The 18,698-nt window shown below is 45.0% G+C and overlaps 1 protein-coding gene across 1 annotated transcript; it reads right to left on the reverse strand.

Moving 5' to 3' along the window:
* Positions 1-1,496: 1,496 nt before the first annotated feature.
* Positions 1,497-11,787, reverse strand: LOC116151579 (melanoma inhibitory activity protein 2-like). Its single transcript, XM_064483988.1, has 11 exons — positions 11,724-11,787; positions 9,988-10,060; positions 7,749-7,887; positions 6,274-6,372; positions 5,527-5,587; positions 5,379-5,414; positions 5,170-5,303; positions 4,958-5,052; positions 3,707-3,777; positions 3,233-3,346; positions 1,497-1,574 (listed from the first exon to the last, which is right to left on the reverse strand). Exons 2-11 carry the CDS (start codon positions 10,025-10,027, stop codon positions 1,497-1,499), a joined length of 867 nt encoding a protein of 288 aa, XP_064340058.1. The 5' UTR covers positions 10,028-10,060; positions 11,724-11,787.
* Between the last annotated feature and the right edge of the window lie 6,911 nt (positions 11,788-18,698).

Consider the following 18,698-nt stretch of genomic DNA (forward strand, 5'->3'; position numbering starts at 1 on the left):
CTGCTCAGCTGATCTAAATCCTGCCTGCACTTTTCAAATCACTGGGGCAAAAGAAAACTTCAGCCACACAAAATACCCTGAAAAAAACAAGCTAAATTTCAGTTTCTCTGATATCCAGAGATTTCATCCAGACCCAGAACTTTCAGAAACCCAAGAGAACAATCATCTTTATATGAGGTTGTGAACTGAGGGCTTTCTGGAGGCACTGGGTTCTGAAGGGGATATATGCATGGCTGCACTGAGTCCCCTGCACACACACGTGGCTCTGAGTGGACCTCACACTGCATTCACACGGCCCACCTGAGCTGCCTGCCCTGCCAGGAGTGACCTTCCAGCTCCATCTGAGTGAACCCAACAAACGCCCACTGGGCAGCCCTTCAATTTCTTTCTTCCCCTCCACACCCTCTTATTCACTCCTGTGTGGCTCACGTGTCCCTCTTCTGCACTCTGAGGCCCTGCACGGGCACATCTGCTATGGTGACTAGCTGTCTGCTGTGAATGTCTCTCTCCCTCACTCGCTCCCTCACCCCTCGAGGCAACCCCGTGAGCCCCTGAAGCTAGGGCTGTGCTTCACCCCTCACAGAGCACATCACATGGTCCATGCAAGAGGCACATCTGCCAAACTGGGACTTCAAATTCACTTGATATTCTGTCAAAAGTCTCTTCTGTTCTATACAAGAGACACCTGCTTCCCAGGTCAGGACGGGGAAATGACACAGTCCATCAGATGTGTGTGCTGGGAAGCTAGACAGACGTCACAATGTCCCAAGTCAGATTTCCTCAGGCATCGCAAGGCCCTGGAGTGCCATCTCCCCTTCTGCAAAGACTCGACAAGGGAGCAGAAGCACATGCTCTCATCTTTCCGAGTGCTGTAACTGGTGGTGGTGGGGGTGGCGGTGGGTGAGACCGCATAGGCCACAACAGAGGTGGGGGTGGCGGTGATGAATAGCCTCTGAGAAGTGACGCTGGGTGTCCCATCGGGCGAGGCACACCAAGTGGTCCTGCACAAGTACCGGGACATCGGGAATCCACAGTTACCTGCAGAACAGAAGAGAGAGCTGTGTTGGATGACAGACAAAAGGAACAACACCTACAGAACCTGAAACCCAATGCAGCAGCTGTCAGCACCGGGCACCCTCCCCTCCACCGGGTGCCCAGACAGCAGCACAGGGCCACACACTCGACCTTGGGGATAAAACACTGTTGCCACACGACACCGCTGGTGTCTGTAAGTGGAGGAAGGCGAGAGTCCTGCCTGAGACGATGTACAGAGGTTCCAGCAAATTGATAAAAGTAGGACCTCCCAAACAGGAAGCCTCTCTGTGCAGGACAACCCAGCCTGACACCTTCCCCAGCTCCACAGAAGCATGGTCTGCATGAACCAGAAACACAGAGAAAGAAAGGAAGTGAAGGCCTGGTTTTCCACATAGAATCAGAGCCGCGCCTGGGTACTTGCTCTGTCTGCAGGACCCTGCCAGACCCTCTCTACTCCCTGCTCACAAAGGGCCCTCCTCTGCCATGCAGGAGCTGCCCCTGGGCGCAATGAGCTCTGAGGAGCTGGGCATCCCGCAGTCCTGTGGGGGAGCTGGCAAAGTGCTTCTGAGGGGACAAGGCTGTCCTCAGAAGGGAGTCAGTCTCCGCTACAATCATCCTTATTCGCAGGGATGTCTGGATTTTAAGTTCGCTAGGAAAAGCACACTACGTTTGTCCTATGGGAAAGGGAAGGGGGAAGTCTCAATCCTGCAAATAACACCAACGGGATTTTAGCTCATGTGGAAAATCCCACGGTGTGTGATGAGACAGAGAAGAAGCTCTGACAGCTTCCAGGGCAGAACCGACCCACCGCGGGATGGAGAACATGATGCCAGGACTGTGGTGCAAATTGGTCCTGCAGGGAAGTAGGCATTTTCACGGCGGGCACTTTCCCTTCTAGCCTCAATTCCTTACTACAAATGCACCATCTCTGAGAGTCAGGCTTTTCTGCCCGAGAGTACAACTGGAGGCAGCGGGGAAGGCACCTTTACCTCCCCAGAAGAGACAGTGATGGCCTGTGATATTTACCACAGCCAGGAAGACTCAAAGTTGCACAAACACCACGGAGTAAGGCTGGAGGGGTGGCTTAGCTCAGTTTTCAGTTACGAGGAATTGAATGGGCATTCTACAAAGGAGAATCCCACAGCCTGAGCCAGGAAACCATTCAAAGAATGACAACAGGAACCGGTCTCATTGACCCAGGAGCAATCCCAAGAGAAGGAGGAAAAAAGGAGTTAGCCGAGCCAGGAGAAGTCAGTATGGAGCAAGGGCTCACCATTCTTATGCTATTTTAAGAAAAACACAGTCAAAGCCTGAGGTCCTCAGCCCCCATGCACTCCCTCGCTGATGGCTTCTGCAAGTAACACTCAAGGTGACAGGGGGAGAGGAAAAGCCAATGGACCCTGGGCAAGAGTTTGAATTTGAAAACAAAAAGACATGCCAGACTCATAACAGAACACACAGTCTGCAGACGAGGCCACAAGAGGCTGCTGCAAAAACAAAAAGAATCCATATCCCAGAAAGACATCCACCGAACAAGACCTCCCAATTTATCTGGGCCTCCGTGGTGGCCTCAGGAAGGCGGGAGCTACCGGGGAACACCGGAGACACACGAGGTTCTGAATCGGAAAAAAACCACAGAAAGGAAGGAGGATTAGGCTTTTCAGAGTAGACTATACACCAGCAAAACAAAAATTTGAGCCTTCTTTCCCATATGACAATCGCTCTCATATCACACCGAGTGGGAGACAGGTCTCAGGACCCTTGACTGAAGAGACCACAGGCCCCGGGTTCGGGTGTTTCTTCCGTAACCGATCACCGGCTGTGGAAGGTCAGGGCTCCACTCGCTGCAAACACTGACAGGGGAGGGCTTGTCCCCCAGGGAGCCCGGAACGTGGTGTCTGTTGAAGGCCCGTGTACAGAACCAACACGTCTGCCCTCCGTCAGAGGACCCTGTTTCCCTATACAATAGACACCTCCCTCCCCAGGGCAGGACGGGGAAGACGCGGTCCATCAAGTGCGTCTGCTAAGGGACCAGAGGGACACGGCCGTGAGCCCAGTCAGGGCCGCCCGTGCACGGGGAAGCCCCGGAGAGCGATCTGCCCTTCTTCTGCAGTGACTCAAGGAAGAAACAGAGGACTATGCATTCCTCTTACCGAGCGGAGCAGCTGGCGGTGGGGGGCGAGGCTGCACAGGGCACCAAGGGGGACCAGGTGCAGGTGCCCAGCTGGGCGACGACGGGCCGCTCACGGGGCAGGCCACGCGGGCTGGTCGGTCCTCGGAAAGTTTGGGGCCCTCCGGCCCACGGGGTGACCTGCAGGACAGAAGGGAGGGCTGGGTTGGATGACAGACAAAAGCGCCAACACCGACAAGAGCCGAAACCCAACGCAGCAGTCGTCGTCAACGGGCACCCTCCCCTGCACTGGGTGCCCAGTTGGCAGCTACGCTGCATGCACTCCATCAGCCCTGGGCCTGCCTGCAGCTTGGGCTGCACAGGAGGCTTTGGGGATAAAACACTGTCACCAAACTTCACTGTGATGACAGGGCATTCTTATCCCCTAATTCCCAATCCATAGGCAAAACCAGGCAATGTTTGTTCTTAAGGAAAATGCTAGTTCCAGAGATTATTCAATACAAAATGACTACTGGAACACAACTGAAAAAAATTACTTACTTTGGTTTCCTCTGCCTCCTGAGCCGGAAAGGCGGTGCCATTCCTAACAGGGGTGCCACCCAGCCCTGAAGCTGTAAAGGGAGAGCAGCGCTGAAGGCGGATTCTATCTGACAGATGCCGTGCTGGGGAAGCACGAGCCGAGCCCTCCGTGCCCTCCTCCAGGAGCTCTCACTCCCGCCCACGCCCCGGGGTCTTCACAGAGGCCGCAGGTCTCCCTCACACCTCAGGTGACCCCGAGGACGAGGGGAGACTGGACCCCTGTCCCATGACGAGGACACCACAGGGCCTTGATTCTGGTGTTTTCATAGCTAATCACCCTGGATGGGGTCTTAGGGCTCAGATCCCTGGCAACCAACACTGACACAGGGGACTCACAGCACACTTCAGGGCAAATCAGTCTGTATACAGATTATACATTAAAGTAAGAAGGGTCTTTCGTAGGAAGAGTATCAACAACCCCTGACCCACCTCTTCCTCCTCAGCCTGTTGGTAAACTGTTAAAAGCCTTCTCTCTGACAGCGCATGTCTTGTATAAGTGACCAGATGTCACGTAAACATTTATGAAAGAAGTGGCCTCAATGACTCATGTTGTAATAATCGGCAAAATAATGGTGAGTTACATGGAGTAGGTGGTGGGAGACTTTAGAGTTACACGTTAACTCTGGGAGAGGGAGGCTACGTAGTCATGTCACTTACTAACTGGCTACTCTAGGTCACTGTGCAAGCTTTTTTTATAAGAACAAAGGAACCTGCAAAATTAGTGAAGAAATGCCTGCTGCCTTAAAGCAGATCTTGAATAGAATATTTATCCACCAAGGCAAATGAAGAAAAATGTTTTTCTCGTTATGACATACTGCCTTCATTCTAAAACGTCATCCATGTTATTTTCCTGAAATGAGAAGAAAATTCAGCCTTCAAAACTGTGTCCAGGTGGGACGAGAGGGCTGACGCTCACGTCTTCTAGCGCACAGAAACCAGCCATGCCAGCCACGCCAGGCAACCAAGAGCCTGGGGGGCGGCCTGCAGTCCCTGGAGGGGCGTGAGCTCCACCGCTCACAGGGGACAGAGCCCTGCTGGCTGGTGGCATGTAAAGAAAACAGCATCTTGTCACCCATCTGTGAACCTGTTCCCCACAGTGAGTGTGTGGTGTGGTGTCCAGGAAACCCGACAACTACCCATGGGGACAAGCAGCCCACTGGGCGGCTCCTGCTGCAGAAATGGAGCTGCCGCACTTCACAGTGCGCTCCTTACCTCTCAGGGGAGGGTGCAGCCTGTACGGTCCTCCTGGGGTGGGCTCCTGCCTCATGTATTCCTCTGCCCGCCTCCATCTGCAGATTGCATCCAATCTTAAAGATAAAGAATGGCTTCAATACAAATTACACCACCAATTCCTCTACTAGGCACAAAACAACCAGTCCTTAAATATCTCAAAACACCCGTAAAAATGTGTCAAAATTCTGTACCTCTGTTTCAGGTGGGCAACTTCCCTTCTCAGCTCAGAGGAGTTTTCCCTTCTCAGGTCAGAGTTTTCCCTTCTCAGGTCAGAGTTTTCCCTTCTCAATTCAGAGATTTCCCTCTCCAGCTCCTGAGCCCTGAGCTGTGGGAGAAAAACACATCCACGTTCAGTTGTGGCCGACTGTGCACAAAGGGAAGGAAGGAAACAAATTCTTACCGAGCTGTCTTGGGCCTTCTTCTCGGCAAGAGTGACCTGAAAAAGTCAACACATCAAGAAACACCCCATGGCTAAGGGTTCTCAGGGCCACAATAACTGTCTGCATCAGGTGCTGAGGACTCGGTGTGTCAGGAGGAAGGCAGGTTACCTGGTGTCTCCAAGTGATCTCTGCTTCCCGCATTTGCCCGTGACATTCTTCAAGTCTTATCCTATGAGTTACAAATTGTTGCATCAGAGAAGACACAATGCTGGGTATGCTGTTAAATAACCTGCCCCAGTCCACGTTATCTGCACTGCACACTCACACACATCATCTCACCGCTCAAGACACACCGCACAAGGCTGCAGAAACACAGCAGGTGCAAAGCTGTCGCTGCAGCCACTCCTTCCGTCGCTGTTACTGAACTCCTGCCCGGTTCTGCGCGGACACAACTCCCCCTCCCGTTCTCAGCATTTCCCTCACGTGTCCTGTGCTGAGCGTCTTTCATCACAGAGCTTGATTCTTCCTTTCCTTACATCCTGACCCTACTTCTTACCCCTGGGTCTCCCCAGCAGCACGGGAATGTGTGTTGGTCCGACTGACGCTACACTAAACTGCTATCCTCAGGGTGACAACGGTTTATAGCACCTTCAGAAACATCTCTGTGAACCGTCTCTCCTCTCAGTCTGGCCAGCACTGGGGACCAGGAAATTCTTAGTAACTTAATACTTTTTAAAGTTAAACGTTTAACTTAACATGTGTAAAACTTAACACTTTTCCTCCTGTGTGAAGCCATGTATACAAATGTCTTTTGTTTGGGTCGGTTTATGATATTGTGTCTAAACATTTTAGAAAAGTTTTCAAAAAATCCAACAGGTGTTTTCAGAGCCGCAGGTGCAGAGGAGCTGAACTCACTTGTACCATCTTGTCTCCTCTTCAGCCAATTTTGCCTCCTCCTTTGCTGCCAACAGCTGCTGCTTTCCCACCAGCTCACATCCATTCATGTCCACCTTCCTGAGAGGGGAAAGAAACTCTGAAATTCTGCCAGTTTCCCTCCCAGAAACTGGAAGGGAAGAATTCCATATTCCTTTCGCACTTCCCCATAAATGCTCAGGCTGATAAATACACAGGAAAGAATTAAAGTACCCCCACTAATAAATATGAAAAAACTACACTCAGGTCTCTGGCAAGTGTTTGGTATCTGGGCTTCCCTTCAGCGTCCCCACCCCTAATCATTTATGCATAAAGTAAACACACAGGAAAAGCCCACGTGAGGTGTGCTCCGTGCCCCCCCCACCAGGCTCAGGCTCCTGTGCCTGGGACAGCGCAAGCTCACTGTGTTTCAACGTGGGAATCAGGGTCTGACCAAGTCATCACAACCAAACACATTAGGGTAAAGCAAGCGTTCATGACTTGTTTGATTTCTCCCACAGAGAGCCCAGATTTCAGTCAAAACCTGGAGCAAAACCTGATCCTTTAGGAAATATAAGGAAATGTTTGTTTTTGAAAGTGGTTTAATGGGTGTGATGTCCATGACCTCTCCCTGAGAATGACAGGAAACTCTGGACAAATTATGAAATCCATGATCGAATGTACCAAATTGCTAACAAGCCAGAAAGGGACATGAGGCCAAGATGGAGAAGAAGAAAGCCCAGGACTGGGCCCACCTTCCCCGGGGGTCACCCGGTAACTGCAGAGGAAACCACTGAGATGCAGAGCAGCCCGGCAGCCGGTGCCCCCTACGCACGGGCACCGCAGTCAGGCAGCTGGAGCTCACGGTCCGTCAGCGAAGGTGATCCCTAGAGAGACCCACAGGACTTAGCTGGGATCCACGAGAGCTACATGCCAGAAACAAAGGTGGACAGGAGACACACGGGCATCACGAAAGCTGGCTGCACTGACTGATCTCAGCTGCTAACCGGGTTAACAGGATGTAGCGCTGCTGGCGCCCTGACCACCTGCCAGCTGTAATGCCCACCTTCTCTGCAGCAAGTTAACCTCACACGAGGCCTCAAATTTCCTCTATTTTCTACCCAATGTCTAGAGTTTATTAAAAATGACAGACACATGACAGGTCATGACACTTTGATGTGGTTGAAACCTAAGGACAATAAAAATGGACCTAGAGGGATCCAGATAATGAAGTGACTAAATCTGGTCCAAGAACCCGCTAAAATCTCAAACTAAATACAGACAAGACTCTGGTAACCAGTTAGAATGAACAGAAGCATCAGATTACAGAAATCAAGGTCAAAAAATAAATGCACATCTGTACTGATTGAATATGGTAAAGAAAATATGGTGTTAAGTATTCTGAAACATATTACAATATCCACATAACTCCACACATTCATTCACACATTGTCATAATTAACACGGGAACGTCTTACCCTTCAGTGTCCATAGTTCTCTGTCCACTGATTTCATCAAGGACGCATACTTTCTTCACCTGCCTTTGGAAACCGTCTTCCTCACGTTCTTTCAGAGATCCCGATGCAGCATGGTGGTCTTGCATTTTCTTTTTACCCTCTATAAACATAAAACAACTGGCTTTTTGTGTGCACATGTGCACTCAAGAGCTTGGCTGTGCTGGGGAGTGGAGAAAGGAGAGAATTCTGAAGGCAGGAATCCCCTTTTTACCTTCCCAGTGCAAATTCATTGCTATTACAGGCATGTTTCATTTTATTGCCCTCCCTGGTAATGCATATTTTTGAACAATTGAAGATTTGTAACAACCTTGAGTACAGCAATTCCATTGGTGACATTTTTTTTCTGGCAGCATTTGCTCATTTCTTATCTCTGTGTCACATTTTGGTAGTTCCTGAAATATTTGGTTCTTTATCATTTTAATTAAAACAGGCATGACATTCCTTTAAGGCAAAGCCTAATCCAGCGGAAGTCCCTAGTTCTCAGCAATTCTATAAACCCTGAGAGAGGTGAAGAGGCTTCAGAAGAAAAGTGTGAAGCCAGCAGGGGTTGGCCCATGAAGTTTAAGGCAAGATTCCATCTCCACTGCATACCTGTGCAAGGTAAGGTGGGAAGAGCTGACCCAGAGGCTGCTGCAAGTGCTCCAGGAGATGAAGCTAAGGCAGCTAATGAAGGTGGCTGCACTAAACAACAGGTTTTCAATGCAGAGAACTGCAAGGGGAGGCCACCCAGCACCATCACAGCTGGAGAGAAGTCAGCGCCTGGCATCAAGGCTTCAATGGACAGGCTGATTTTCCCGTTAGCGGCTAACGAAGCCAATATTCATTTAACATTATGAAAATCCTATGTCCCATGAGAATCAAGTGAAATCTACTCTGTGCTCTATAAATAGAACAAAGCCTGAATGACAGCACATCTATTTACAACATGAATATTTTAGCCCATTGTTGAGACCTACTGCTCAGAAAACAAAACAAAACACAAAAAAAATTTTCTTTCAAAATATTACTGCTCATGGGCAATGCACAAGTCATCCAGGAGCTCTGATGGAGATGCATGAGATGAATCCTGTTTCCATGGTTAACACGACATCTATTCTGCAGCCCATGGATCAGGAGTAATTATGACTTTCAAGCCTTATTATTTAAGAAATACATTTTGGAAGGCTTTAGCTGCCATAGACAGTGACACCACTGATGGGTCTGGGCAAATGAATGGAAAATTTTCTGGAAAGGATTCACCATTTTACATGCCATTAAGAACATTCGTGATTCATGGGAAGAAGTCAAAATATCAACATGAACTGGGGTTTGGAAGGAATTGATTCCAATCCTGATGTGTGACTTTGAGGGGCTCAAGACTTCAGTGCAGGAAGGAGCTTCAGATGTGCTGAAAATAGCAGGAGAACTAGAGTTACAAGTGGAGCCTGAAGATATGACTGATTGGCTGCAACCTCATGATAAAATATGCATGAATGAGGAGCTGCTTCTTATGGACAAGCAAAGAAATTGGTTTCTTGAGATGGAATCTACTGGTGAAGATGCTGTGAAGAAGGTTGAAATACCAAAGACTTAGAAGAGCGTATGAACTTAGCTGATAAATTACCACAGGGTTTGAAAGGACTGACTCCAATTTGGAAAGAATTTCTACTGTGTGTAAAATGTGTCAAATTGCCTGCCACAGAGGACTTGTTCCTGAAAGGAAGAGAGAATCCTGTCACAAACTTCATTGTGGTCTTATGTTAAGAAATTGCAAAAGCCACACCGATCTTCAGCAACTGCCACAATGACCAGTCAGCAGCCACCAACGTTAATTCAAGACCATCCACCAAAATGACTGTAACTCAATAAAAAAAAGTTAAAAAAAAAAGACCATCCACCAACAAAAAGATTACACCTCACTAAAGGCTCCAATGATGGCTAGCAGTTTTTAGTAATAAAGAGTATTTTCATTAAGTTATGAACATTGGGGTTTTTAGACACAGTGTTATTGCCCACTTAATAGACTACAGTATAGTGTAAACTTAACTGTTATTTACACTGGAAAACCAAAAAAAAAAAAACAAAAAAAACAAACCAAAAAAAAAAATAAGTTATTTGACTCTCTTTATTATATTTATTTTATTCTAGGGGTCTAGAACTGAAGCCACAACATCTCCCAGGAATCCTGTATGTAAGGTTTTCTTCCCAACAAGCAACATACCTTCCAGGCTGCAGTCCCCAGTTGTCACAGCTCGCTGCATCGAATCCTCAGATCTGGTCTTCGAAACACCTGGCTGTAAGATAGATATGAGAAGACATTCAAGAAGTACTGATCCACAGCAATGTGAACATACTTAACATGAGAGGAATCATAGGCTTGGAGTCAGCTAAGATGGGCCATCTGCTTTCCGTGCGTTACAGCACAATTAAACACTGGCACAGTGATGCTCGGTTCTCTGAGGTAAGCATCTCTGGGGGTGAGTAACAATCCTTACTCTCTTCTTGCTGCTGAGCTGAACGTCCTCCTGCACATGCATTTCTTCAGATTTCACTGTGGCTTCACAGACATGAGATTTATTAAGAGCAATTTCAACTTAAAACATTCTCATTGGTGACTAAACTCCCTAGAAAAATAATTTGAGTAGATATCAACATTTAATCTTCTAAGACATGAGGTTGTTGTTCCTTGTGAAAGCTAATGTGTACAGTGGAAATCCTGCTGCAACTGGAGGCATTTACCTCAAATTCCTGAAGTGTTCATTGAAACAGCACCTTTCAAGTTCTCTGGAGATGTTCCTTTTTCCAGTATCTTCACACAGGACAGAAATAAAGTATGTACTAAGATTTCAATGAAAACTCAGGGTGATATGCTTAAAAAGTGTAACTGTTTTTTTCCAGAAACAAAGTATTTTGTTAACTGCAAAACAAACCATAGAAAATAAATATATTAGCCCTGGTACATGTCCAAAGACTTTGGTGAGCATTCTCTCCAGAAGATATTAAGGCAGTGAAATGATTCTGAACATACAAATTTTATAAAGAAAGGAAAGCAAGTGTTATACGTTCCCTTACACATGCTTGAAAGCATCTGAGACTTTTCCTGAATTTCGGTTTGGGGCTGAAGACAGTGCTCCATTTGAGAGTTTACAGCAGACAGGGCCTCTTCATTCAAGTTCTAGCACCGGGCATCCTAGCAGCTCGTTCTGACCCTTTGCATCTTGCATTTCCTTCTTCAGCTGGTCCTCTTCCACTGCCAGCCTGCCAATCTCTTCCAGAAAGTCTTGGTTTGTTCTGATGGGCAGTTGCTTCTCTTCAACCCTTTTGGAATCCTGTCCCTTCTCAGCCAGTACCCACAACTACCCCTAAGTTTCCTGTGATGGCAGCTGATCCAGGCTGGGCCCAGGACAAATGTCAAGCCCATAAAGAAATGTGGAAAAAAGACCACCAGGCACAGATATTTCCTCGCCTCCACAGGCTTCCTTCTCCCTGGACAATGGAGGGCACTACTGGATGACAAGGGGAAGCAAGGGTGGGAAACTGCTCATGTCAAAGAGCTCACAAATGAGTGTCGCTGGTGAAATATAAACAAAGTTTACCCAAATTCACATGGAAAATTCTGTGTTTAACATCAACAGGGCAAGGAGCTGTGCACCTAGTCTAGTAACTTCCTTCACCTCTCAGGTATTTCCTGGCATCTTCTGTGTATCTTGGAGGGCAGTGTGAGTGGTGAGAAAACTCTCTAGGTTGTGAAAATAAGACATATTTCCTAGTCTCTGAAATAGAAAAAGTCACAGAGGTTTTAGTCCCTGAAATTCTGGGTCATTGTTCACAGGGAGGTTCCGCTCCTGGGCTGTCACACTCTGCTGTGGTCAAAAGCAGGAGGAGCGGGAGCACGCAGCTCGCCCAGGGCACAGAAAGCCTCAGAAGCCTGGCTATGGTCAACGTGGCAGCTCTCACCAGGTGTGGGCTCTTGGCGTTCTGGTCCCTCACTGCCTGCAGCTTAGCTCGAACAATCTGAATGATGTCATTCAAATTTTCATTCACCTTCTCAATGGCTTTCAAGCTCTCCTTCAATGAAACATTGAATTAGTAACAATTACTCATTACTTTCATTTCTATTTTCACAATGTAATCTAACAAGAGAAGAGGTTCGTACCTTAAACTTCAGTGCTTTCTCAGAGGGCATCTCCTTTTGCCTGATGGCCTCCTCTAAGCATTTCTTTGCGTTGTTGGTCTATGCAAAAATGTAATGAAGGAAACAGAATTACAAATACTAATTACACTGCTAGCTGAACCTATCTTGTGGGTGACCCCTTCCACTAATACAGAAAGTGGTGTTTTACATCTACGACACTTGCTTTGTTTATTTTTTTTTTTTTACTGTTATATAGTCAGTTACAATGTGTCAATTTTCTGGTGTACAGCATGTTTCAGTCACATATATATATACACCTATGTTTGTCTTCACATTCTTTTTCATTATAGATTACAAGATATCAAGTAGAGTTCCCTGTGCTCTACAGAAGAAATTTGGTTTTGGGTTTTTTTTTTTGTTTTGTTTTGTTTTGTTTTGTTTTGTTTTGTTTTGTTTTTTATCTAGGACACTTGCTTTGAACCTAGACCTCTTATGGAACACATGGAACAGGACAGTAGGATGAAGGAAAAGAGAGCCAAATAACTGAACTGCCAGAGGGGGGAGGAACTGAAGGTAAAATCACAAAAAAAAAAAAAAAGCAAAAGGACAAGGATACCTTCTGCACCCAAGCAGATATATTTTCTGCAAGTTCTTTGATTTCATTCTCCAAATTCTTGCTCTGCTCAGTCATCTGCTTTAAAGTAACTAAAAGGAGATGAAGCAATTTCTCATATTGGCAAGAAAACCCAGTAGAATAGAATTATCATGATTTATTAGCAGTAGAGACATATCTGGCTGGCAGTATGAGTATAATTAACTTTTTAGCTTTTCTACTGTGCCTAAAGGAAGCAAATCTTAGTGGCATTCTAAATGTGAGATCATTGAGATTCCTAGTTTAATTTTTTTCAAAGATGCAGAAACACAATAAAAAGTCTTCCCCTAAATTCTCTCCCAGCTATAAGCACCATTCTTAGAAAATTCAATCATTCAAATACTTCTGACATCACCAGAGATGAAAAAGAAAAACCAAGCATCCTGTCCCCTTAACATTCTCTCCTCCAATTACTAAGGTAAGTAAACATGCCCCTGCTTAAAAAAATAGAACCCTTATCCCATGCAGGTTCACCCCACAGCCAGACCCTATCTGCAACACCACAGAAGGCAAGTTCAAAACGTTGCCTGACTGGGCCTGCACAGGCCTCCAGTATCTTCCTGCTGCCTGGCAGATCGTCTTTCATGAAAACCATGTTGGGGGCCCTGAAGGACAAGGTCGCTGGAATTAAACACTTTGGTACCATGTGGGCTTCCCCACCTAGTAACTGGAGGACCTGGATAACACACAGGCCCTAAATGACAAGCTTTTCTATCGCCAGGATGAGAGTGTTACCATCACTGCTTCAGGAAAGCAGCACATGTAAAACAGCCAGTCACAGGCGACTCCACGTGTGAAGCTCTAGAATGCAGCCCTCAGAACCATACTCCTCTCTCAGGCATCTAAGTCCCTCATCTGACCACACAGTGCACACGCGTCTTCTCTCTGCCCAGTGGGGATGCTCTGATGCTGAGATCCCTCTTCTCAGCACCAGCCCTTCTGCATCAACTGTCATCAACAGCAGCCCTTGAGGGCCTACTGAGCGCCGGGCAGCCACCCTGCCCACCACGCACAGCCCCACTTGGTCAGCAGAGTGTGAAGCCTGCATAGAAAGCATCATCCTCAGGCTGAATCACTTCCATTAAGTCCCCACTGCCATGAATGGCTCCCTTCACTTATGAGTCACAGCCCATGGTTTTCCCTCTGCTGTGACACACACCGCCTGGCTACATCTGCATCCCTCCCTCAGCCTGGAGAGTCCTGACAGGCTCAAGTAGTGTTTCAGCATCTTTACTTTTCACCAAGAGCCAGCTCATATTAGGGACACACTCCGAACATTAGACTCTTCTCATCACCTGCTTCCTCAAGGTTGCTATGCAAAATTAAACTCATCCTAGTCTCCCTACTCCTGTGACCCTCCTGGCCTCTTAGCTCAATAGATGCCAAATTCCTCTACGATGTCATTTAGACACCATCGCAGGAGTAAAATTTTCAAGAGTTGAGAAGTCAGTTAGACATCAGAAGTCATTGTGTTTACTCTTAGTTGAATTAAAATCCACATCAAATCCTGGTATTGAGAAAATATTACAAAGGAAACTAAACCCTAATACCTTACCTTGACACACTGGAGGCTTTACCTAGGAGAGGAAGAAACATTAAAGTTGAAGTCAAAACATAACATTAGTAAATGTATAATTTCTAATAAACTATCAAAACAGTAATCCATTGAAATCACAATTATCACTTTGGTTCAGCATAACAATTAATACGATTAAAAATCAGGAAAAATCAGAATTTCCTACTTAAGGCATGATCTTTCACTCACCATTTCTGATAGCACAATGGTAAATAACTTGTTTTAGAACAAAAGATCTGCTTACATTCTATTAAATAAACATCACTCTATTCAATTTTCATAACGCATATTCATATTTAACAACACTGAACTATATTATTTTCATGATATGTTGTTGTAATGCATCATTTAACTAATTTTTTTTTTTTTTTTTGTCAAACCAAACATCCACACTTAAGTCCAGAACCTGGATAGTTGTGTAACCTTCAAAAGAGAGAGAGAGAGACCGAGAGGAGAAAACTAAAAGAAAAATAAAGGCAAAATCTATATACTAAGATTAAGATGCACCCCTTTCATTCAATGAAAGGTTTTCTGAAATCTTATACAGAGTTGACTGTTGAATTGATAAGCAATTGTAACATATGGGGTCGTAAGACTTGTCAAGACCACTAAAAACAAACGGACATCAAATGAGACATCAGACGAGAATGAAAGTGAGCAATGGCTGTAGTAAAAGCACACGCAGCAGCAGGACGGACAGCGACCATTTTCAAGAAGCGAACGTGCTTCTTGACTCAGATACAAGTCATTGTCTGAGGAGTAATATTTCAGTAAAACCCAGGCAGGACGCCACTGTAATACCATGTAGACACATTTCCCTGACCCTTAACACATATTTCTTCATTCAAAACTTTAAGTGATGATCAGAGACTGAGGCCAGCCCCTAACCTTGCCAAGATATTGGAGAATCATCACAGTGTCGAAGATCCAGTGGCAATAATGTGGCAATAGAAGAATGCATCCACGGAGGGCAAACAGAAAACCACAGATGTTCCCTCAACTTCACACTTGCTCAGGAACACTGAGCTTCCCTGTCCCCTGTCACCCAACACACAGGCAGGGGCAGGTGGAGAGATAGATGGGCTCACCAAATACTTAACTTTCCTGTTTTGTTATTGAAGAGAAGAGTTTATAAATTGCCATTGTCTCATTGAGAAGATACTGTTGTCTTGCTCAATGAGTTCTTACTATAAAGATTTTGCAACAAATTCCCATTTCAAAACTAATTTGTGTTCAAGTTAGTAATCTAAAAGGAAACAAAGAAAAGACTCCTGGATTCTGGCCCAGGCAGGCAGATAAAATGTCCAGTGACTATAAAAATTCCTATTAGGTGTGATTAAAAGGACACTGTCAGGTACTTTAGTAATACTCACAGCAAGGACGGTCCTCCAGACGAACAAGAGAAAAATAGAAACTCCCCAGGAGGCAGCAAGAAGAATAAGCTTCCACAGAAGTTCATAAACATCAGACGCAGGATGGAAAAGGAGAATCAGAGTGTCGAGGATCTGAAAAGATATTAGATATAATGAGGAACCTCAAAGACATTCCCAGTGTATATGTCACAGAGAATCATCTTTAGAAACCCTCAACCACATCCTCAAATAGCTCCACAGAGAGGCAAGAAGGGACACTTGAGTTCAAAGGAGCTCTTGGGAGTGTGGACATGTTTACTGCCTTGATTTGGTAATAGTTTCACTGCTGCACACATACATCAAATACCTGATACACAAAATGTTAGATATTTGACTTTGCTGACAGGCACATTGCAAATATTTTTAAAATAGTTAACAGAACTTAACTTATGAATGTAGAAGCCAACTTGAAATTGAAAATAAGCAAACACAAACCTACAGGGCATGGGACTCCTCCATCTTCTACTGTATGTTCATGAAGTACCTGGAAAAACCCCTATGAAATGTCTCCAAAAATACACCCAACATGTATGGGGAAAGAGCAATGAAGGTATGTGTTAAAATACAGAGAGATGTACAGAGATGTGTTTCTACATTTATAGACTGGACATGAGTGAGAAAGCAGACCAGCTCTTAGAATAATGTCAAAATTACTATTCCAGCAAAAATTAATGATATATTTTAGCCCAACTATCTAAAAACCATGGAGGTTTTCTTCAATATTCACTTTGGTTCTGAACCAGAGCATGTAATGTCAGACTTCTGAAATAAATAGGGATTTGTATAATAGAGTTTTAATCATATTATACAAGATTACTCAAAGAATGAAGTTACATAAAAAGAGAACTCAAAATAATCAGTACAAATAATTTACATGCATATTTCACAGTACTGCACCTACGTCCATTAACAGCCACCAAGAAAATTAATTTGTGTTTCTGGAATGTACAGTCACCAAAACAAAAGCCAAACACATAGTTTTGTAAAAACTAGATTTATAAGTATTATAGGAGGGAATAAATGCACAATGTAATTTGTACTTTATCTAGACACCAAGTTTCAGTCTTGTGCAAATAAAACCCCTCTAGAAAGCAGCCTCTGAAATCAGTAACACTGTCATTGTCAGCTCTCACAGTTGGGGTCAGTAAAATGTGTGCTGGTGGAAAACATGCACTGTCTTTGCATAGCTGCCGTCTGAGAGAGCAGTGGATCTCAGCACAAAGGAGAGACATGCAGATCAAAGGCACAAAAACAAACACCATCTAGTCGCTAACTGGTAAAACCCCCTCCACCATGGGCATGCTTGTTACACACGGCACTGTCTGAGCGCTGACGTCAGCAGCTGCCTCCTACCTAGAGTCTATCCATCAGGGCCGATGGACTCAGGTTCTGTCAGCAGCCATGAGCAACGGTGGAGAAGGACAAGTTAGTTTATCCAAATGCTCAAAGATGTGGTAGGGAAAGAGGGCTGAGTAACCTGTGAGAACTCAGCCTCATTCCCTTTGAGGGAAAAAATCCCAACAAAGATGACCTAGAAACGCCCTCCTTAGTAGGCTCAAAAGAAACAGAACAGACTCTTCTTTGGGTGGAGTGTTCATGTGGCATTGATTCTGCTTCAGTGCAAAGATTGTTCCTGACACTCGGTTTTTCCAGGTCCGTAAGAATCTGGTGGAAGCCTATCAGAACAAACCACTTAAATCCATGAGGTGTTCTCAGTCTTTATTTTTTAGAGTGTGGAGGTGATTTATCCTGACACAGTAAAAAATTCACAGCATGTATCTGAATTTTCTTTATATTTAGACAATTCTAAGGACATGAAGGACACTTTCTGCTTTGGGGAAATCAACATTCTTCACAAGGACACGTCACTAAAAAAAAAGACAACTCGTCCACCTCCTGGTCACATCCCTCCTGAGCATTTCCTCATTGTAAACATCACAGCAGGTTGCAGCCACTGATTTTCACATCAGCTCGGCTCTCAGGGCTCCCCCATCAACCTAGCTGGACACGGAGTCCCTGGGGGCAGCCTTCAAGATAAAAAGGAAAGGGATAACTAAGAATTTGCTAGAAGTCCAATAAAAATAAAAGCAAAAATAAACAAATGGGACCTAATTAAACTTGGAAGCTTTTGCATAGCAATGGAAACCATAAGCAAAACAAAAAGACAAGCTACAGAATGGGAGAAAATTTTTGCAAAACATGAAACTGACAAGGGCTTAATCGCCAGAATATATAAACAAATCATACAACTAAATAAGAAAAAAAAAAAAAAAAAAACTCAATCCAAAAATGGGCAGAAGACCTAAACAAGCAATTGTCCAGTGAAGACATACAAATGGCTAACAGGCACATGAAAAAGTGCTCATTATCACTGATTATCAGAGAAATGCAAATCAAAACTACAATGAGGTATCACCTCACACAAGTCAGAATGGCCGTCATTCAAAAGTCCACAAATGACAAATGTTGGAGAGGCTGTGGAGAAAAGGGAACTCTCCTACACCGCTGGTGGGAATGCAGGTTGGTGCAGCCACTGTGCAAAAGTTTGTAGATTCCTCAAAAGACTAGGAATAGACTTACCATATGACCTAATAATCCCACTCCCGGGCATATGTCCAGAAGGAACCCTACTTCAAAAAGACACATGCACCCCAATGTTCATAGCAGCACTATTTACAATAGCCAAGACATGGAAACAGCCTAAATGTCCATCAACAGATGACTGGATAAAGAAGAGGTGGTATATTTATACAATGAAATACTATTTGGCCATAAAAAACCCATATGCCATTTGCAGCAACATGGATGTCCCTAGAGAATGTCATTCTAAGTGAAGTAAGCCAAAAAGAGAAAGAAAAATACCATATGAGACTGCTCACATGTGGAATCCAAAAAAAAAAAAAAAAAAAAAGAGCATAAATACAAAACAGAAACAGACTCACAGACATAGAATACAAACTTGCGGTTGCCAAGAGGCTGAGGGGTGGGAAGAGACAGATTGGGAGTTTGAAATTTGTAGATACTGACAGGCATATGCAGAATAGATAATCAAGATTATACTGTATATCACAGGGAAATATATACAAGATCTTATGCTAGTTCACAGAGAAAAAAATTCTGACAATGAAAATATGTATGTCCATATATAACTGAAAAA

The sequence above is a fragment of the Camelus dromedarius genome, unplaced genomic scaffold (genome assembly GCF_036321535.1).
Source record: "Camelus dromedarius isolate mCamDro1 unplaced genomic scaffold, mCamDro1.pat HAP1_SCAFFOLD_120, whole genome shotgun sequence".
Lineage (NCBI taxonomy): Eukaryota > Metazoa > Chordata > Mammalia > Artiodactyla > Camelidae > Camelus > Camelus dromedarius.